The following is a 23,280-nucleotide window of genomic DNA, read 5'->3' as shown; positions in this document are numbered from 1 at the left end:
TTTCAGGCAATTTATAGTGACATGCATAGCTGATGACAGAAAAGCAGCCGGATACAAACTTGACTTTCATAAAAAAGCTTTAAAAACAGTTTTATAACATAAGCATTACAACTAAATAGACCTTAATGACTGTATATATGTTGTCATAAGCTACAGAACCGACCCTGGCATAAATGAATCTGTATCATGACCTATAGGAAGATCTGTGTCAAGATGTCTGACCAGCAGCTGTATCCTTATAATAGCTAAACAACATTACAGTAGGTCACTACAGTTCATGTTAAACCCATCAGTATAGATCAATGATATTATAGTTCAGGACGTTTTACATACAGAAGCTATATCCCTATAATATCTAAGCAACATTACAGTAGGTTAGTAGAGTTCAAGTTAAAACCCAGTGGTTTTAGTTCATACAGAAGCTATATCCCTATAATATCTAAGCCACATTACAGTAGGTTACTAGAGTTCTAGTTAAAACCCAGTGGTTGTAGTTCACTCAGAAGCTATATACCTATAATATCTAAGCAACAATACCATAGGGTACTAGAGTTCCAGGTAAAACCCAGTGGTTGTAGTTCATTCGGAAGCTATATACCTATAATATCTAAGCAACATTACAGTAGGTTACTAGAATTCAAGTTAAAACCCAGTGGTTGTAGTTCACTCAGAAGCTATATACCTATAATATCTAAGCAACAATACCATAGGGTACTAGAGTTCCAGGTAAAACCCAGTGGTTGTAGTTCATTCGGAAGCTATATACCTATAATATCTAAGCACCATTACAGTAGGTTACTAGAGTTCAATTTAAACCCCAGTGGTTGTAGTTCATTCAGAAGTTATATACCTATAATATCTAAGCAACATCACAGTAGGTTACTAGAGTTCAAGTTAAAACCCAGTGGTTGTAGTTCATACAGAAGCTATATCCCTACAATATCTAAGCAACATAACAGTAGGTTACTAGAGTTCAAGTTAAACCCCAGTGGTTGTAGTTCATTCAGAAGTTATATACCTATAATATCTAAGCAACAATACCATAGGGTACTAGAGTTCCAGGTAAAACCCAGTGGTTGTAGTTCATTCGGAAGCTATATACCTATAATATCTAAGCACCATTACAGTAGGTTACTAGAGTTCAATTTAAACCCCAGTGGTTGTAGTTCATTCAGAAGGTATATACCTATAATATCTAAGCAACAATACCATAGGGTACTAGAGTTCCAGGTAAAACCCAGTGGTTGTAGTTCATTCGGAAGCTATATACCTATAATATCTAAGCACCATTACAGTAGGTTACTAGAGTTCAAGTTAAAACCCAGTGGTTGTAGTTCATAGATATTACAGAACAGGTTGTACATACAGAAGCTATATCCCTACAGCAGCTCAGCAGCCGTATCCCTTTACAGACTCACACAACTTAAACAGCCAATCAGCAATCATATGTTTGTAGTTCCTATCTAGAATTAAATCTGGTTTATTACTGAGCCAGTGAGCAATTTTAATGAGGAACTGATGACAGATTTTTGAATGAATATTTAACTTTTGAAAAATATATTCTTTTGATGTATTTTCATTTCTGTGTGCAGATTCGCACAGGGGCAAAAATATCTGGGGGCGTTTCTGTTTTGGGTCACTGGTTTGGCTTGTAAACTTCCAGTTGTCAACTTCTGGACGCTGTGACACTCGACACTCTTATATTGCCATTAAACCTTCTAAAAAAGTCATTTGTAGCCTTTGTAAGGTATGTATCTATACATCTAGACAGTTGTCACTGGTGTTGAACTTTAAATAATAAAGTTATAAGCAAAACTGTTTAGTAATAACATATATATAGTAAATTATTTAGTTGTAACGCAAGTTCTTAAACAGACATATAGTACATCAAGTTATATTACATCCAGTTCAATAAAATTTAAAGAGGTTATATTTTATTTGTTTGTGTTTCATGCCCTGATAACAGCTATGATCATTTAAGGTCATAGGAGTGTATTAATAAACGGAAATAGGAAGTACATCCCTAGTTGAAAATCCAATGTAGGGAGACAGTATCACAATTTCCGCATATTCTGATGTTTAATATTAAACTGATAAATATTGCATGTTTATTATTGACAGAACAGTGTGTTCTCTCAATATTAAAGTATTTCATAGCAATCCAGGCTTTATTTCATTTTTTCTTTATCAATGAGTCCCATGTGTCCATTTTTCTGTACTTCAGGAACCCGGCTACCTATTTCACTACTGTGAAGTTTTTCAAGAACGATAACTCTTTACATGCAATTACTATATGTACATGGTTTTATTATAAAATGTCAATTTTTAAACGTTTATAGATAATTAATTTTACACAATTTCAGCATTTATTAAATTGATATACATTAATGCAATACTAATCTATGTCAGTATCATTTTTATTGACATTATTTTGCCTAAAATTGTGTCTTTCATTTTTTTTTCAAAACTCACTCCTTTTTACATAAATTTTCATTTCAAATCCTTTAAATTCTGACAACCTATATTTTTTTTGTGGCAGAAAATTTTCTTTACTTCAACGCAATATAACTACAAAATTGGAAGAAATTCTACTGAGAAATGGTGACACAATCCTATTACCTTAAGGGCATGCCAGGTTTTGATGGTGAAGTGGAGGAAAGCCGGAGTACCTGTGGAAGGTACATGTACCTGGTTACTGACCTAGCTATGTAGGCCTCAGTTAAGGTGTGGGGTGCTGCCCTTAAGAAGATCCCCAGAAACCAGTAGATATAAGAATGCGGCCACTAATGAATGCACATGCGTTTTGTGCAATTCTGGAGTTGACTGGTTCTGGTGACTGCCCCATGCAGGCCTCAGTTAAGGTGTGGGGTGCTGCCCTTAACAGGATCCCCAGAAACCAGTAGATATAAGAATGAGGCCACTCGTTTTGATCAATTCTGGAGTTGTGGAGGACGAAACACATTTTGTGTTTACCTGCCCCTTTTATCATGATGAAAGAAACCTTTTCCTTCTGAACATCAGCTTATCTGCATGAAATAAATGAGCTATTGATCTGTTTAAAACACTCATGAATGAATTCCCTGGACAAACAAGCAAAATATCTCACAAGAAAAATGTGTTTTTCTGTAAAAATTCACTTTTGTCTCAAATATTGACAGACGTATTACTATAAGTTGAACATTGTTCCACCTCTGACGCAAATTATAGTTTGCAAGTTAACATAAATCAAAGTGACTTAGACCTATTGGGTCGGGTGCTTCAAGTTTTTTAAATTGTGAATCATCTTGAAAGCATGAAGTTATGATGTATGCACATGTCACTTAACACAATACATTGTTTTGTATTGCATAACAGTACAATAGGTTATAAACACATTGTATTTTAATATTACAGTACAATAGGCTATTAATACATTGTATTATATATATTACAATAGGTTATAAACACATTGTATTTTAATATTACAGTACAATAGGCTATTAATACATTGTATTGTATTATATTACAACAGGTTAATATAAACACATTGTATTTTAATATTACAGTACAATAGGCTATTAATACATTGTATTGTATTATATTACAATAGGTTATAACTACATTGTATTGCATTTAGAACAGTAGGTTATAAACACATTGTATTGTATTGTATTATAGCACAGAAGGTAATAAATACATTGTATTGTATTGTAGTACAATGGTTATTGTTTTATAGCACAGAAGGTAATACATACATTGTATTGTATTGTATTATAACACAGTAGCTAGGTCATAAACAAACCAGCTGTATCCCTAAAATAGTCCAATAATATTATGATGCATTTTATTCTGTAATACTGTACCATACATTGGCTTTTTCATTTCAGATTATTCCCCAAGAGCAAATAAACGGTGTGTGTTGAAAGTCCCTGATAAATTTCCCCGGTGTGAAACTAAATCCCAGTCGGAGGCTTCTGCAGTAATTACTTCGGGATCCACAGGTTAGAACCCAGCAATCATCCTTTCCTTCGGCACTAAACAACCCTCTTCACCTCAGAATTATCTCTTAATTATGCCATAACTTCTACAGTACTGATTGTAGCAGGAGAAAATAAATCCGCAATAATTGAAATATCATAATCATCCATCATACTTCTTGAAAACCTCTCAGAAGTAAAATTAAAGATTTCAGTTCAAATAAATTAACACGAGTGCATTTTTTCTCATGACTCTATATAACTGATACCATTGCCTCTAACGGATGTACAACCTACCATATTTACCCTGTCAAAAGCTTGATCGATCCTTCCACGATAACAAACTTCCCATTTTACAAAGCCTATCCAATCCCACTAATGCCATCTCTTCCTCAGAAACAAGTTGTGTTTTTTCTTTCTTTTCATTTTAATCTAATGTTAATTCCATATTAATCCCCCACCACCACCCATTACCACCACCAACTTCTCCTTAGCAACATAAACAGCAATCTAACCTAAGACTCAATCAGACTTAAGGAGGTATGCTTCCTTTTTGTGACACACAACCTCCTTTACATAAGAGCACATAAAGAATTATGAAGAAAATCTTTTATGATGGATTTTTAAGAGTTATTTAATTTCCTTAGTATAACTAGCTTCAATCAGTAAGCTATACTTGCAAATTTACTCAGAAAGGATATACATCATAATCAATCCTCAAGAGGTGAATATTCTTTTTCTTCCAAAATATGAAAGTAAATAAAGATGCCATACCATGTTTCATTTACACGGAAATCGTCCACAAAATATAATTTCTATTTAAAATAACTGTTTCAAAACAATTATTCTGATATAACCTCCAAAGTATATCACCCACAAAATGTCTGTTTAAGAATATTTAGTTTGATACAACTTCCTGGTGAAATTCTCCACAAAATACCTACTTTTGAACATTTATGACTATATGACCTACAGCTAAATGTGTCGTGGGTATATCACACTACTTAGTCTAGCTGTGATGATTTTCTACATAATGTTATACCACTGCCCAGGTTAGACAGTTTTCACCTTGAGACGAATATGAAAGTGACACCTGTACTATCCAAGGTCAAACTGATCTACTTAATGTCTTAAAAACATACAGGTGAAAAAAGTTTTATCAGCTAAGTCAATCTCTACATAACCTGTCTGGCTTACCTTTAAAGTTTAACACTGCAGAAACAGATTTTGATGTCAATGTGTAAACTTACTATTGGTACCATAAATAGTCCTCTATTCCATTTGTAAAATCTGTTACAAATGTATATATATACGTACCTTGTTGCTACCAAGGTAGAAAAGTTAAACAAAATCTCAAAATGACTCCAACTGTTATATCTTAAGTTTCCTTTGAGATAACTTACGAATTTTCAAGAACCAATCTCGAGGACTGTGTACCCTAATTCTAAGAACCGTTAATCGTTTTTGCCAGTTTGTCTATCATCAATATTTAACACTTATCAGAAGACTGGATACCGATGGTCGACAGACATTATCAGGATACTAAAAGTAACCAGTACTAGACACTATCATTGCTTATTAATATTATCAGTGCCTTTTTAACGATTATGGTACTTGAATGATATCAAGTACTGCATTTTAAAAAAAATCAAAAAAATCTGAGGAAATATCTATTTCAATACCATTTCAGCATATTGAAATGCTATCAATGTGTTACAGACACTTTTAAACAACTTAAGGACCCCAGCTTCAATATCATTTGGCGTCACTAATCCCTCTTTACTTCATTGCCCATTTCCTACTTTACCAAAGCCTCCCTACTTCACCAAATCTTCAAATTTTCACTGCTTCCCTAACCTGAAATTTAAATCACCAATTATCTAAAACCCTTAACTTTCAGAGCTTCACTGACACCCTCAGATCTTAACCTATCAATCCCGACATACTGACCCTTCAATACTTCATCAACCCCCTCCCAGCTTCAGACAAACCACCATTAACCCATCAACTCCTGCCTACTGACCTTTCCATACTTCATCAACCCCCTCCCAGCTTCAGACAAACCACCATTAATTTATCAATCCCGGCCTACTGACCTTTCCATACTCCATCAGCCCCCTCCCAGCTTCAGACAAACCACCACTAATCCATCAACCCCTGCCTACTGACCCTTCCATACTCCATCAACCCCCTCCCAGCTTCAGACAAACCACACTTTACCCATCAACCCCTGCCTACTGACCTTTCCATACTTCATCAATCCCCTCCAAGCTTCAAACAAACCACCATTAATCCATCAACCCCTGCCTACTGACCCTTCAATACTCCATCAACCCCCTCCCAGCTTCAGACAAACCCCACTTTACCCATCAACCCCTGCCTACTGCCCCTTCCATTCTCCATCAACCCCCTCCCAGCTTCAGACAAACCCCACTTTACCCATCAACCCCTGCCTACTGACCTTTCAATACTCCATCAACCCCCTCCAAGATTCAGACAAACCACACTTTACCCATCACCCCCTGCCTACTGCCCCTTCCATACTTCAACAACCCCCTCCCAGCTTCAAACAAACCCCACTTTACCCATCAACCCCTGCCTACTGCCCCTTCCATTCTCCATCAACCCCCTCCCAGCTTCAGACAAACCACACTTTACCCATCACCCCCTGCCTACTGCCCCTTCCATACTTCAACAACCCCCTCCCAGCTTCAAACAAACCACCATTAATCCATCAACCCCTGCCTACTGACCTTTCAATACTCCATCAACCCCCTCCAAGATTCAGACAAACCACACTTTACCCATCAACCCCTGCCTACTGCCCCTTCCATTCTCCATCAACCCCCTCCCAGCTTCAGACAAACCACCCTTTACCCACCAACCCCTGCCTACTGACCCTTCCATACTCTATCAACCCCCTCCCAGCTTCAGACAAACCACCCTTTACCCATCAACCCCTGCCTACTGACCTTTCCATACTTCATCAATCCCCTCCAAGCTTCAGACAAACCACCATTAATCCATCAACCCCTGCCTACTGACCTTTCAATACTCCATCAACCCCCTCCAAGATTCAGACAAACCACACTTTACCCATCAACCCCTGCCTACTGCCCCTTCCATTCTCCATCAACCCCCTCCCAGCTTCAGACAAACCCCACTTTACCCATCAACCCCTGCCTACTGCCCCTTCCATTCTCCATCAACCCCCTCCCAGCTTCAGACAAACCACCCTTTACCCACCAACCCCTGCCTACTGACCTTTCCATACTTCATCAACTCCCTCCCAGCTTCAAACAAACCACCATTAACCCATCAACCCCTGCCTACTGACCTTTCCATACTTCATCAACCCCCCCCAAGCTTCAAACAAACCACCATTAATCCATTAACCCATGCCTACTGACCTTTCCGTACTTCATCAACTCCCTCCCAGCTTCTGCCCCCCCCCTTACCTTAATTCACAAACCCCTGCCTACTGACCTATACTATCTGCTTACTTTCTATATATAGTTACATTTACTTCATCAACTGCTCCCTGCTTCAGTGACTTCAAGAATGTGACAAGCCTTTACACTCCTCCACCTGGTATGATTACAGGTAACTTGACCTCATGCATAATGTTATTGTCACAAAAGTCTGTATAGAAGAGGTCATATGTCACACTGTCTTGTTTTTTCACACAGGTAACTATGAAGATTTTAACTAGGTCACAGGTAAATATCTTCTCATTAACACTGATCTATGTCTTTTCTTATACTGGTATTATAACTGATTTGTTGCATTTTCAAATCTACTGATTTTTTAAATCATAAAATATCTTTGAATTTATGTTATTTAGTTAACATTGGTTCCTCTTCATCATTGTTCTTATTCATTACGCATTCTGATCATACTTTGTTAGCAATGAAAATGTTGATATGAGATAATTTCAAAATATGAAGATTGCAATTTATGAGACAATTTCAAAGTCCATTTTCATGGGTTTGCAAGCTGTACCAGGGCCATATGATATCAAAGCAGAGATATAGAACAAGTGTATTTTAAAAAGTCACTGTTTTAAATCTTTTAAGGGTGAAGACAAGAATATCAATAAGTTTTAAACATAGACATGATTATTGTGAAATAACAATAACACGTTAGTGACTGCTCCAGAGACTGACCAGCAACATATATAGAGTCTGCCGAAGCCCCCACCCACGTAATCCCACCCTACCTGGGTCCAACATCATATCATATACACTACAGTACCCTAGTATACATTACAGCATATAGCCACAATGACATGCAGGTTTAGTACATCTGTTGAGTAATAAACAACCCAACACAAATACACAAGTATCTATACATGCAACAGTTTCTTTATAGATTATATTTCTTATCCGACCAGGGATGTAACACTATTATAAGTTAAATGACTCAGGCTCTAAATATAGATGAATTTAAAACAAATCAAAACTGTATTCGTTAATGATTAATCTCGCCTTGGCTCCTGTTTCAATACTTGAGATATTGAAAACGTGCAAAAAAAATGCATTGCATTGCCTAATACACATACACGTATACACCTGAATTTTATTTTGATGGACTTCACATATTGAGCAATTCCACTTCAAATGTATCTTTTACATGTTTGACATGTAGTCTGAACTGATGTACTGATGCAGGTATATTCATTACTATTTGATAATTAAACTAGCAAAATTACCGCAGGTAATGCTCATGAGCAAAATATACATAAACTGTCGGACATTGTTTTGCATGCGCTGTACATGTGTCTGATAGACACGAATATTGTTTGGTCATTCCCTGGGGTGGGGAGGACGTCAAGTGAGCTAAGGGTGGGGAGGTGACCTGAAGGTGGGGAGGGTGACCGGACGGTGGGGTCGACGTGTCCCGGGAAGTAACCCCTATCTATTATATAAGGGGGCGTGAATGCCCTGGTGTCAACAAACACCGTGGGTCGTCGAATGTGTATTGATAACGGAAAGGGGCTCCACAAGGGGGGCTATTGATCTTCAACGACTCAAAAAAATTTGTACAACGTCACAAAAACATGATTCACGTGCCAGTCCCGACCCTCCCGGGATTTCCCCTAACTCTCACCTGATATCCTCCAGTAAGTCACATTCCTGCTGGTGTTTAGCCTGAAGCTTGGCCACCTGTTCGGCATGAATATTCTTCAGAGCTGTCGTATGCTTTACCTGAAAATAAAACCACATCTCCGAATAGACATCACGCCACTAAATCCGAATTATTTGGTAAAAAGATCAAACTTGGGTATACTTGCTAAATCCATTGTATACCTTTCTAGGTGGGGGCTGCATTTTGACATCACCAGGAGAACTCCTGTACTACCACTGACTCGACAACACTACGCCATTCCGAGCGGTATGGCCTACTACTGGGCTGATCCATTTACCTCCCTGGATTGCCTTTGTTACGGTTCAGGCAAGACTGTAGTTTTTCAAAGCTTAGTCAGCTTTCCCATACCTTACTCGAAACTAAATTTCACAGATTTTTCACATGATTCATAATAAAATAATTAAACATGCAAATCAAAATAACTTCTTCTCAAAAAATATGCTGGGGTCAGAATCTACCACAGGAAAATAAAAGTGTACATGTTTCAGTAAGTTGACCAGACTTTGATCAGCTGTCTAAAATGAACATTGTCATACATAGTATTATTTAGTGCATCTTGATGTGTGTACACACACATAAATATAGGAATACGTGTATATTGCTTTTAATTGGATTTCTTGGTCACAAAATTGTTTACATAATTAAGACATTGTTTTGTCCAAAGACATAGGTAGCTGTTGTGTCTTGTCTCGAGGAAAATAAACAACAACATCAATCACGATTAAAAAAACACAAACTTATTCCGTTATAAATAAATTCTTAACTAGGGTGACACACGTTAAGTGCAAAACTTTTCTTCCACGAGGCACTACAACTACAAATATATTATGTTTGAAAAACTGTCACGCCGTTATTCATACAGGTATACAAAAACACTAATTAGACTGGTACCTAGCGCCTATTGTTTCACGTAAATACAATGTTAATACCAAAGTAAAATATAATTAAATACATTGATTAAATCCAATTTTCCTGAATACCTTATATTTCTATTGGATTTTTAAATAAATTACTCGTTTTAAATAATTTATCAAAGTAATTAATAAAACTGATGAGATCAACTTTAACTTTATCCACGTGTGCATTATAATATTTATAATGTGGTTATATTCATTCACTAATTATGAATATTCATGTGAAATATGATAACGTCTCTTCATTATCGATTCTTAATACAAATCAATAAGACGAAGTACAAATAGAAAGATCTGCCCATTATGTGATATAGCCATAACCTCTATAGCGTTCCGCTGTCAATTTGTGTAAAAAAGGGATATAAAGGATTTGTGTCACTTAGCTGATTGCAATTTGTGCTTTCAAAGAAGGAATTGCAATTCATTCATAAGAATATCTAAATGTCATTCAGCACGCGCTTTTTTACACCCCTTCCGTCCAAATATATCTTTTCATGTGAAATTTTCCATGTAAACACCCTGTTCTAAGAGTTTCATTGGCGTTCCAATCGTATCAAAATCATTTGTCATTAACGAAGGAAAAAATGAACGAACTGTGGATTTTTTTAAATCGTTATAAAATGGTTATATACATCACTGGTAAAAATAGCTTCTTATCGCTTGTCAATCATGGGCGTGCGATGATAAATCTTCGCGATTTAATCGAGATACGTGTTCTTTCTCGACATCTGACATGGCTGTCCGTCACTCCCAAGTGTTCTATGGGTAATAAATAGAATAGCCTCTTCGAGTTTTTAAGAGTAACGGAAGTTGATACTTTCACATGAAAACATTTCGTTTCCTTTCCCAGTTAAGTTTAAAATAAATAAATTGAACTAAGATGGTGCAAAGCAGATACTTTCTCAGGGAAACTGTTGATTTTATTTTCCAGCTAAGCAGCTGTGAGTAAACAAATGGAACGAAGATGATGCGAAGTACTAACGGATACCTTAACGCTAAACCCGTTCGTTTTCCTTTCCCAGTTTAGTTATAAGTAATTGAATTAAAGTTAAAATGACATAATCTTTGTTTATCGTTCAAAGTGCTGCATATCTCTCAGAAACGCGAATGCATGTCGATAATCCGCTTAATGATTTATCGCTTACATCATCAGGCCGAATAAGAATTGTCCATGTTTCCTGTGTTCCTCTATCTATTTTCCCCGTGTTTATTCTCAAGTTTCTGGAAAGTGTTGGCTATATTTTTTAATTATTTCCTGATACTAGATGTAACTGATGCTGAAAACACGCTATTATCTCTTAGCATTTTGTTCTGAAATCAAACAATATCTTCACACATTCCTTATTTCGACAGAAAAAGGGACAGAAAAAAATGTCCCTAGTATATAATTAAACTGGGTTTAAAGTTTCAAAAATGAATCGATGAGGATCGTGTTATATCATAAACTTTTACGTTTGAAGGACATTTAAACATGAAATGAAAAAAACCCACATAAATGCCCAAAGGAATATAAATATAGTTTTACAGCTTCTTTACACTAGATAGAAATTCACGTACTATACCTTCAGAAAGGTCATAGCCAGGCGGGTCCTCAAAGTAGTGTGGTTTTCTCTGTCTTCCTATCTGTCAATGTAAGCCTGAAAGTTAAAATAATAAACATCCTATTTTGAAATTTTGAACGCCCCACGTGTCACTAGTGTAACGTAACCGCCCTCGTAGTGGATAGTGGCCCTCACCTTGTGTATTTACCTGGCTATTGTGCGTTACCTGTACTCGATAAGGTGAATACACAACAGGTGTTGTGAATGGTTGGTGGGGGGTGGGGGGTGGTATTAAGCTACCTGTGTGTCGTACAATTGACTTTTGACACGACACTATTCTTATTAGTAAAATCACGCTCGAGTGCGTTTTGAGGATAACAGAGATAATCTTATGAATATTCAATGTAATATAATCAAATATGCATACTCACAATTAAATATGCATTGTTTTATTCACGTCAATATCCCATACATCTTGATGCATTTAAGTTTTTACTTGATGTAACGATTCTTTTTCTGCGTGAAGAAATTAGGCCGTTAATTATATAAGCTTTCATATAAGCAAATGAGCAATTGCATGTACATGCATCAGATTTTTTTTTTTATTCAAAGTTTGATCTGTTCTGGAATTTAAAAGAGTACATCTGTATTCAAATTGTATTTAAGGGAATTTCATAAAAAAATCAGGTTTTATTTTTTTCTCGTAATGTACATCTAATATTTAACTGCATTTCTGCACGTAGTATACGTATTAAGATGTATAACATGAAGGTATTTCGTTCTTTTACTTAACACTTTTATTATGTAATAAACTACCCAGTTATTCCGTCATAGGCACAGACACCCACCACACCTAACCCCCATATACACTCACGTCCGAAACCTGTTTTACGAGCCTAACATTAGAAAATTCTCGGCAATATAATTACAACTTAAGCAAGCGCCTGGAAATCCTGCTTTGTTAGGTGCCGATGCCACACACACTTCGTAACGTAAACGATTCTAATCATTTGATTCCGCACCTTAAAATCTTGTCTAACGATGGATTGTACACTTGTGTGCACGTAGACATTTCTGTGATGCACACGTTTCTATTTGAAAACCTCGTTTTGATTGTTTACAGTATTTTTCTGATCTACTGAAAAAGCCCGGACTACAACTTTAGGTCTTTCTCGGTCCAAAAGAGAGCCCGGCTGAATGTTTATATTTTATCAATATTTTTATTACTAGCCCGTGAATCAGTTTTTTTTTCTCCTAGTGTATCTCCTTGATTCAAAATGTAATATTAAGAGCCATTTTTAAATTCCTGTTTTAATATACTAGTCACAGGGACCCGAGAATTTGTTACAACTATTTTTGGACCTAAATTTAGGTGTTAGGAGTTAAAAATAACATTATTTGGGTACAAATCTAGCTGTAACAAATTCGCAGGTCCCTGAGATTGGGGGAGCATTTTCACCGAAAGTTGATTTAAACCTGTAAAATAACTCTGAACCACTTAGTTTAGGTCCAAATATGTGATACTAACAGCAGAGAACGACAGCCTGTACATGTAATAACATACTGTGACGTAACATTTTGATTTCAAAGTGTGTGTCTGTTCAATGTGATAGCGATCATCTAGATTGAAAGGTTCCATTTCAGACAGTTATATAACTCAAGTCATTGACGTCTATTGTCCGTACTTCCATAGGGACTTGAGGATTTATTACAGATTTATTTGAACCTAAACTAAGGTGTTCAGAGTAACTTGACTCCTCTAGGAGTTTATATCAAATTTTTGTATCAATGCCACCCGGTCCCTCAATGATGATACACCCCTAAAACGTGTTAAATTTCCCCCGATCACCTTAGTTTAGGTCCAAATAAAGCTGTAACAAATTCCAAAGTCCCTGTGCGTAATACCACCGATCTAGATAGAAATCTTAATTCCTTGCTACATTTTTGTAATACAAAGACGATGTCTTGTTATACAGAAATGGAAATTGGAATGGTTCGTGTAGTTTGGTCATCTGTGTTCATTTGCATGTGTACAGACTTTACGTACAACAGTCCGAGGGCCTAATTGTAGCTAAAGACAAAACATCTCGTATCACGTCAAGTGTGTGCGGATTGATGTATGTGCCAAAACCTCCTTTGTCCGAACAGAGGTTGACGTAATCAGTGTACCATAAAACCTCGTCAGTCCGGGCAGGGGCTGATGTAGCCAGTGAACCATGAAACTTCGTTATTCCGGACAGAGGCTGACGTAATCAGTGAACAATAAAACCTCATTATTCCGGACAGAGGATGACGTAATCCGTGTACCATAAATCTCGTTAGTCCAGACAGAGGCTGACGTAATCAGTGTACCATAAACCTCGTTAGTCCAGACAGAGGCTGACGTAATCAGTGTACCATAAGCCTCGTTAGTCCAGACAGAGGCTGTACCATAAACCTTGTAAGTCCAGACAGGCTGAAGTAATCAGTGTACCATAAACCTCGTTCGTCCTGACAGAGGCTGACGTAATCAGTGTACCATAAACCTAGTTAGTCCAGACAGAGGCTGACGTAATCAGTGTACCATAAACATAGTTAGTCCAGACAGAGGCTGACGTAATCAGTGTACCATAAACCTCGTTAGTCCAGACAGAGGCTGACGTAATCAGTGTACCATAAACCTAGTTAGTCCAGACAGAGGCTGACATAATCAGTGTACCATAAGCCTCGTTAGCCCAGACAGAGGCTGTACCATAAACCTTGTAAGTCCAGACAGGCTGAAGTAATCAGTGTACCATAAACCTCGTTCGTCCTGACAGAGGCTGACGTTATTAGTGAGCCATAATATAAGCCTCGTTAGCCCAGACAGAGGCCGTACCATAAACCTTGTAAGTCCAGACAGAGGCTGGCGTTATCAGTGAACCATAAACCTCGTTCGTCCAGACAGAGGCTGGCGTTATCAGTGAACCATAAACCTCGTTCGTCCAGACAGAGACTGGCGTAATCAGCTAACAATGAAACCTTGTTAGTCTGTTTCACTGTACCACAAAACCTCGCATAGATGCTTTCACCTTCCACAGGGTTCTTCAGCTTTTTTTTCAAAAGAAAATGATGAATCAATCCTGATTTATCATGATAATTATACTTTCACTAATTTGAGCTTTTATACAAAGTAAAAAAAAATACAAATCCAAAGAGTATTTTCTGTTCATTTTCGGCAAAATGATTGCAAACAAGCTGCTACTGATTTCCAACACTAACTGTCACTCTGGCTTCTGAGGTCTTTGTGTTATAAATAAATAGCCATCGTCAAGGGGTCAAAATGTATAGAATTTGATAAATGAAAGAGGTACTGGGTAACTGAAATTTTAACATGGCTTCTATGGAAATTACTTCCTAAATAACTTAGCTATTTTAGATTGAAAAGTAATTGAGATTTAACAGGTCATTATTTTTGCAATGGCTTTGCTAGGAGTGAAACCTCGGACCTCTGGCTAAACAGTCTTCAGCTATACTGTATGAGCTACATGTAAAAAGATATTCTCCCTAGCTGAGTCGGTAGGAAGCAGTTAGTATTTTACCAGGGTGATACATTTATGATGATACAATCTTATTATTGATTGTAAGTCTTGTTATAAGCCCACCATCTGATGATGGCTGATGATGGTGGGCTATTCAAATCACACTGCGTCCGTGGTCCATGGTCCGTCCGTCCGTCCGTCATTCCGTCCGTCCTTAAACAAAGTGCTGGAGGGATATTACTCAAATTTCATATGAAGGTTTCCCATGATCATTAGTTAGGCAAATCGTTTTTAGGACTGATCGCAAAAGAAAAATGACCGACAGGCAGCCATCTTTAATTTGAAAGTTAAAGTTTGTCAGCGCTATTTTTCAGAATGGAGTGGGGGATCTTTCTCAAATCTTACATGCAGATTCACCATGGTCCCTTGTTAAGCATATCGTATTTTGGGACTGATCCCAAAACCAAGATGGCAAACAGCCAGCCATCTTGAATTTATAAATGAAAGTTTGTTATCGCTATTTCTCATTAAGAATTCGAGGGATATTTCTCAAATTTCACATATAGGTTCCCCATTGTCCTTAGTTATGCATATCGTTTTTTGGGACTGATCACAAAACCAAAATGGTCAACATGCCAGCCATCTTAAATTTGAAAGTTAAAATTTGTTAGTGCTACCCATTTCCAGAACTTATTTGAAGAATCTTTCTCAATTTCCACATGAAGGTTCCCCATAATCCCTAGTTATGCATATCGTTTAATGGAACTGATCACAAAACCAAGATGGCCGATAGGCAGCCATCTTGAATTTGAGAGTAAAAGTTTGTTAGTGCTATTTCTCATAACTTATTGGAAGGATCTTTCTCAATTTTCACATGAAGGTTCCCCGTGATCCCTAGTTATGCATATCGTGTTTTGGGACTGATCATATAGCCAAAATGGCCGACAGGTAGCCATATTGTATTTGAAAGTTAGTTTGTTAGCACTGTTTTTTCAGAAAATTCTGGAGGGGTCTTTCTCAAATTTTACACGAAAGTTCCCCATGGTCGCCTGTTACGCATATACAATTTTGGGACATAAGGGAAAACCTACATTGCCAATAGATGGCCATCTTGAATTTGAGAATGAAAGTTTGTTAGCGTTATTTCTCAGAATGTTTAGGAGGGTCTTTCTCAAATTTCACAGGAAGCTCCCCAGTGGTTCCTAGTTCCGCATTTCAAATTTTGGGGATGATTGGAAAACCAAGATGGCTAGCAGGTGGTCATATTGAATTTGTGAGTAAAAGTGTTTTAGCCCTATTGCTCAAAAGTATTGGAGAAATCTTTCTCAAACTTCACATAGGGTTCCTCTTGTTCTTAGTTATGCATATCAAATTATATCGGTCGGCCATCTTGTTACAGTTTAAGTTTGTTATCGCAATTTCTCAGAATTTACTGAAGGAATTTTCTCAAATTTGATATGTAGGTTCCCCTTGATTCTGAGTTGTGTATATTAACTTTTAAGGTTGATAAAAAGATTGATTAAGATGGCGGACAGGCAAACTGATCAGATTAGAGAAAAGAAGAGAAAAGATCGAACTGACAAAGAACTAATGAAGATGGTACAATGGTGGGCGCCTAGATCCCTCTGGGATCAGCAGAACGATAACAATACCATTGTTTGTTAACTTCTTTGCAGCACACCATCATCTTTCTCATATATTGCAAGGATCGGTTCTATTTCTTTCTCATTAAGCACTGTAGTAGAAAATTATGTGAAATGACAAACTCACTTTGAAGGTTGTCTATTATACACAGCAGTATGAAGGTTAGATGAAAAGTTACCCCAATGTGCATTTACTGTTTACATGACTCCATCAAACAGATAAGAGAAAAGATCAAACTGACAGAACTAATGAAGACGTTACAATGCTGGGTGCTAAGATCCCTCTGAAGTCTTTTGTTTTTTAGTAAAATTTGATCATCATTTTGTTACTCTAAATCCTCAGTTGAATACATTCCGAGAAGAAAGTATCCTTGCTTACTCTTCACTTGTATATTGTGATTGGTCATTTCACACCGATCTGTTGACACCACAAGGGACAGGTTTCCTGGCCATTGAAAGCGTCTCCGATGTGTCGGCTAGTAGCTTAAGCTTGTGTGTGTTCAGTGGAATCTATAAAGTTACCCTGTCTTAATCCCACTTAAATTTACCGAAGGCAGTGTTTGTTATTATATCATTATATAATATATAGTATTCGTTCTACCTTCATGTTGAGGTTGTATGATTGACTTTGAAGTTTTGTTATTTCCTAAAATTTTGGTTAGATTAAGGCTTTATATGTATTATTTCATAAACAACTAAATTATGCTTCATAAGAGTCCGCTAAGTTACCTTAGGAAAACCTTAAAGTTTCCCCCCACTTATGACTATTTCATGAATTTGTAATTATTATGTATGGAATTCAATCTATTGCATATGTTCTCCGCCATTGTACAATATATTTGTGAAGTATTTATCTATATGTATATTTCTGTACGCCTATATGCAATTTGCATTTGGTAATAAATAAATTTAAAAAAAAAATACATGATAAATACATATATGTACATGTACCAGATTTTTGTCGGAATAAAGACATATTAATGTATCTGCCGATATACATCTATTTATGATTTATTTTCTTAAATTTTATATATAAATTTATTTTTAACTCTTTTTGCGCTTGATGTTCTTTTATAGTGTGAACTTAAGGAATTATATGAAAACATACAGTTTCAGTGATATTGTTGTAGTATGGTACTCTGTGGAGAGCAGAGAATTGGTTTTGTTGATACCGTACGATATCATTGATACTCTTAAGTGTTTAAAAATAATAAAAAATAATCAAAAAACGTTTTTCAAATATTTATTTTTCTTCAAATTGAAATATTTTATGAACACATGTATTTGGAATGATGTCACACTTACTTTCAATCATGAACAAAGAATCCAGTAAGTTCAATATGTCATGTTTGTTGTTCAGCCTGGGTTTCGAATAGCTGCAACCGGAGTTGTTCCGGAGATGGACAAGCAATCGGACATAGTGAAGAAACTCAAGCTTACAGGCACACCCCAGAAAATATACAAGAAAACTGCATTCATCCAGGTTTATATTGGAGTAGGGATAGTCAGTATTGATTGGTTTTTATGCTCCCCGATTTTTTTTTCAAGAAGCATGTAATGGCCACTTTGTCTGTCAATGTGTATTCGTCCATCTGAATTGCTAGTCTGGACTGTAACTTCTGACTTGCTAGTTAGCTCAATACAATTTTACAGATGAAGGATAGCAAGGCTTTGTGTCGTGTACCACTGTATGGACAGTACACCCAAGATTAAAGGTCATTGAGGTCAAAAGTTAAATTCATTGTCTAGGCCACAATTTTTAGACCCACTGAAGATGTTTTAATCAAATTTGAAAAATATATGTAGGATGACAAGTCATGGGGTCACATACCACTCATGAGTCTGTATACCTAAGGTCAAGGTCACGTTGAGGTCGAAAGTCAAATTTATTGTCCAGGCCGTAACTTTTGTCTCGCTGAAGGTGCTCAGTGAAATTTAAGGGACAAACGTAGGATGGCAAGGCGGTTTATCGTAAGCTATAGTTGGGTGACCTGTATGTCCAAGGTGTAGGTCCCAATTCCATTGAGGTCAAAAGTCAAATTCATTGTCCAGGTCATAACTTTTGACTCACTGAAGGTGGCTCAGTGAAATTTTAAGGTTAAATGTAAGATGACAATGCGGCGTGTTGAAACTATAATTGGGCCTGTATGCCAATATTATAGTCACATTAAGTTCAATGTTAGTGATATATGTAGGATGGAAGGTGATGTTTTACATACCACTTCAGGATATGTATGCCCAAATTGCAGATCACATAAAAATCAAGCCTGGACACATTTTAAGGAGATTAAAGAAAGCAAGGTGCATCTTAGTTAATACAAACACTTCGATTTCCAACCGAAAAACATTTGTTTTCCCGATAATAATCAGACTGCAAAAAAAAAAAGTTTCTCCCCAATAAATACCCCAAAAATTAGCTGATAGCTGTCTGGATTATTGGAATCTTGATTGATATGTTTCCACTGACTATACCTCAGACTTAATGGATACCACCGACTCTAAATGCTGTGTTTTTGTATTGTTTTACGGCCTTTCAACAGTTTAAGTAATTGAGGGCCAATCTATGAATGCTGTCACTAACCTATACAAGCATATAATTGAGGGCCAATCTATGAATGCTGTCGCTAACCTATACAAGCAAATAAACCAGATGTTGTTTTATTTACAAGGAATGTTTAACAGTGGCCTGGAAGTGACCAAATTTGAGGGTGCCAAAATAAAGACTGTCAGTGGTGTACGTGGCCAGGTGAAGAAAGCTGTTCGAACACCAGAGGGAGCATTCAGGGCCACATTTGAAGACAAAATTCTGCTCAGTGGTATGTTAAAAGAAAACATAAAATAGAATCTGGCATATTTTTGGAAAAAAGATAAATGTAGAATTACATGCTGCAGTTAAATTAGAATAATGGAGTAATCACAATTCTACCAACTGTTACTTCTCATATCACTGACATTAAATGTGTATTTAACTGTAAGTTTGTTTGTGTTATCGATCTTTGAAAAAAAATCACTTAAAATTGATACATTAATAGAATTGTTGAAATACGATATTGGTCTAAAAAAAAACACCGGTAGTCAACCATGTCCTGCAGTTTAATTTTCGCCCTCTGTAGTGGCCCTAGGCGAATTTAACATTACGGCGAATATAATCAAATGTGGATTTCGAAATTAACAGGTCGTGGATTTGGTGTGTATTATCACACACCGTCACAACATATAGTTGAGGACTGCTCTCAGGTCCCAAAATCTATTAGAATGAGCAGAGGAAAATCACTCACGTGTGTTCTAGTTGAAGTCAGGATGTTAAGAGACCGCGCCGACAACATCGATGTGACATCTCGGCGCGGTTAATGGTCTAAGGGAGATAAATCTCGTTAAAATTCACCACTCTCTTCCCCGTTTTATGAAGGCCCTCTCTTGAGATTGGAAACTGTTGTTGCTGAATCATTGATGATGTGGTCATTTTTGGAGTAGCAGATCCTCTGGTGTTGTTCAAGATGCTGATTGTTCTCTGGTGGAGTTGGATAAGGTCGGGTCACCCCTTAAGCATAAGGGACCCATAGAAGGAACACGGTTTCACCGTGCTCTCTAGTGGAAGTTCAGGCCCATACTTCGTAGATATAATTCTGTGGAAGGGCTAAGCTTTACTGTGCCCTATTCCAAGGTACAGGACCATTAAAAATGTAAATTCTATGGTGGGGCATAGGCATACCTTGCCCTTGCCAGGTATTCAGACATGTATAGTATTTGGATACTTTGTCTAAAGTTTCAGAAGTGGAAGAATGCCCTCCACTTGTATGCTGACTGTGACAGGGTGTTGACAACACAATCCCACCCTGAGCAGATAACCATTCAAGGGGCCGATCCCTCACAGTTTCCGAAGACGGCTGAGCAGAAAACCACTCTGTCGCTAGAGTTTGCCTGCGAGGCAGAGAACCGTCTCTTTCTGAACCTCCGTTTTGTTAGCAGACTTAAATAGAGCTTCTTATTAAAAGCTGTCTCCCAACTGTACAATGTGATCCCATTTACATGAGTCACAAAATTACACAGGGATTTTTACTGTCCATGCTCTTATAACTTAACCTAAGAACACAGCAGTGACGTGTATTTATCTACCATGAAACTATTGCCTAGTCATCCCCACACCAGTCTAGTCAACTTTTAGGGTGCTCTAGTCTGCCTAGCTGTGCCGGTGAGTACCCATACTGAGTGGGTTACAGCGCTATCTGATTGTTCCGCGACAGTTGAGCGACCGTGGCCAGGCATCTGTAATGACAGTCCCCCGTCCTTGGCAGAATTTCCCGCCATAGCCTCGGGGAACGCTTCACACAAAAAGGTCCCTGGCGACTGCGAACGCGTTCTCTGGCATTTGATAGATTCAACTGCCAGCGGCACAGAAGATGAAAAGTCTTCCACATGTATTTTAAGCCTCTTTTCCAGTTTGGTTCCAGTAGACGTGATAAGGAACGGTCCCGAAATTCACCACAAACGTTTGACTGGGTGAAATTGTGAACTGTAATATGCACCGTAGCTGTAAAAATGAAAATTGTAAAAACCTTTCTGGTAATGGTTGGCCTGGCCATCCGAAACACGTACAAAAATAACAGTTTACATTGATGATGAAATCCTGGATGATGATACTCCTCAACTTACTTGCTAATATTTTTCATAATACTTGCGCTCTTGAGATAGGTGTACATCTTGAGATGGTTTACCTTCTGCTCTGTACAGATATTGTGTTTCTGCGAACGTGATATCCCGTGGAGGTACCACAGTTTTATAACCCTGTGACATCACTGCTACATGAAGAGAAGACAGCTTGGGTTGGAATGAAAACTGTTGGCCAGCTACGATGGGAAAGGGGAAATTACTCTTACACAAAATAAGGATTCCCTCTACAAGGTACACAGAGCTTTGATACGGTATAAGTCTTCAGTGGTCACTCTTTTATTTACCTGTCACATTATTTAATCAAAGGTTTCCAAATGTTTTGTTTGGTGAATTTTGTTAATTAAATTAGATTGAAAACTAGTTAGAATTGGAACTGTTATTATATATTTATGTTAATGTTTGGAAATTGTGCAAACCTTATTGTTGTCTCAATCATTGATTAATTGATGAAATAATTGATTTTTAAAATCAAGATCAGTATTATTTAACATTGAATCTGCCTCAAAAATGTTGAAAAACATTGTCAACTTTTACAAGGCAAACATAAAAACTCCAATTAAGACCTTTTTTTCTTTATTCTTGAAACTTAAATAAATATATTGTACATGAAGAGTTCCTTTGTTATTTCAGCCAATGGAAAGAAAGATATACCATCAGAGGCCATCCACAATTCCTCGCGAGCTACAGAAGAATGTTCCATTCAAGGACACACCAAAAATACAACGGAGCAAGAAAGATCCTGTGAAACGTGTCGCGGTTATCAGGGAACCAAAAGAAAATAAGGTCAATATTATTTACATCACTTTCAACTTCGGAATTTTAAAGTTTCTGCCTGTTTTGTACTAAAGCTAGAAATAAGTATACTGTATTTGAAGGGGGATGTGGAGGCACTTTTTTTATAATAGTGATGTGCTGTTTATAATAAAAGACTCTTTCATGTCCAGGGGTGTAAGTTAGGGAAATTCTACCCGAGGGATTTTCAAAATTTGAAATTCCTGAGGGTTTTAATCGAAGATATTTTAATTCATATTCATCACTGTTCTTCTCGTTTTACAGGTTGCTAAATTAATGAACACGACCCACAAAAAGAGGATAGATAGGTTATCGATGCAATAGCACGTTACAAACCACCAGAAAAAAACAGGCAATGATAGATTTAAATAAAGAGCAAAACCAAAAAGAAACGAAAAGAGAAATATACAAGGCACTGGGAAAAACTTCCTGGGGGGTTTCCATGTTGGGAAAATTGAGGAAAATTGTGAAAATATATGATTTTAAAGAAAATTCTCAGGGTGGGGGGGTTTCCTGAAGCCCAAAAAACCCCTCTGGATCCGCCTGCTGTTTCAAACAGCAATAAAATGTATATATATTAGCTCTATTTTGTTATTGATTTAATGTACAAACAAACAAAGACCCCAATCTGTTATGTACATCTATCTCATGGCGGGAACGTCAAGGAGGGATACATGTTTGTAGTTTCTGTTCAATAGATTGATTGATTTATTCCATATAAACTCCTGAATAACAGAAAATCATCCGTACAGATTTATTCAAAAATTCAACATCATGATTTAAGAAAATTTTCCAACTTCCCTAGATAGTTTGATGTCAGATCCTACTTTAAATACTCCGGAAACAGTTTTCACTTGAGCAGAGGTCAAAATATAGGTCACAGTGATCTACTTTTCATACGTGACACAGAATCTACCCACGATGTATCCACACATAAACACTGATGATTCTACATCAAATTTTATCCTAGATATAATCTGGAAACGAAATAATTAAAGGAGTACTTGTCCAAACCAAATTTGTCACGGTTTTAACAAAAGGGCATAACACTGTAAAAAGTGGTCTGAATAAAAACATAATACGCAGGTGCACAACTTCACGGGGTAAATAATATA

General features: G+C 37.0%; 1 protein-coding gene across 6 annotated transcripts in view; it reads right to left on the bottom strand.

Moving 5' to 3' along the window:
• LOC110440314 (F-BAR and double SH3 domains protein 2-like) overlaps positions 1-9,369 on the bottom strand; it is a 102,997-nt gene extending 93,628 nt beyond the window's left edge. For all 6 annotated transcript variants that reach the window (XM_021483300.1, XM_021483301.1, XM_021483304.1 and 3 more), the window contains exons 1-2: positions 9,266-9,369; positions 9,066-9,163 (exon numbers count right to left, since the gene is read on the bottom strand). In XM_021483300.1, coding sequence (XP_021338975.1) covers positions 9,066-9,163; positions 9,266-9,286 — 119 coding nt within the window. In that variant the 5' untranslated portion in view covers positions 9,287-9,369. The remainder of the gene's footprint in view (positions 1-9,065; positions 9,164-9,265) is intronic.
• Between the last annotated feature and the right edge of the window lie 13,911 nt (positions 9,370-23,280).

The sequence above is a fragment of the Mizuhopecten yessoensis genome, unplaced genomic scaffold (genome assembly GCF_002113885.1).
Source record: "Mizuhopecten yessoensis strain PY_sf001 unplaced genomic scaffold, ASM211388v2 scaffold11179, whole genome shotgun sequence".
Lineage (NCBI taxonomy): Eukaryota > Metazoa > Mollusca > Bivalvia > Pectinida > Pectinidae > Mizuhopecten > Mizuhopecten yessoensis.
This window is presented reverse-complemented; position numbering and strand designations above follow the sequence as displayed.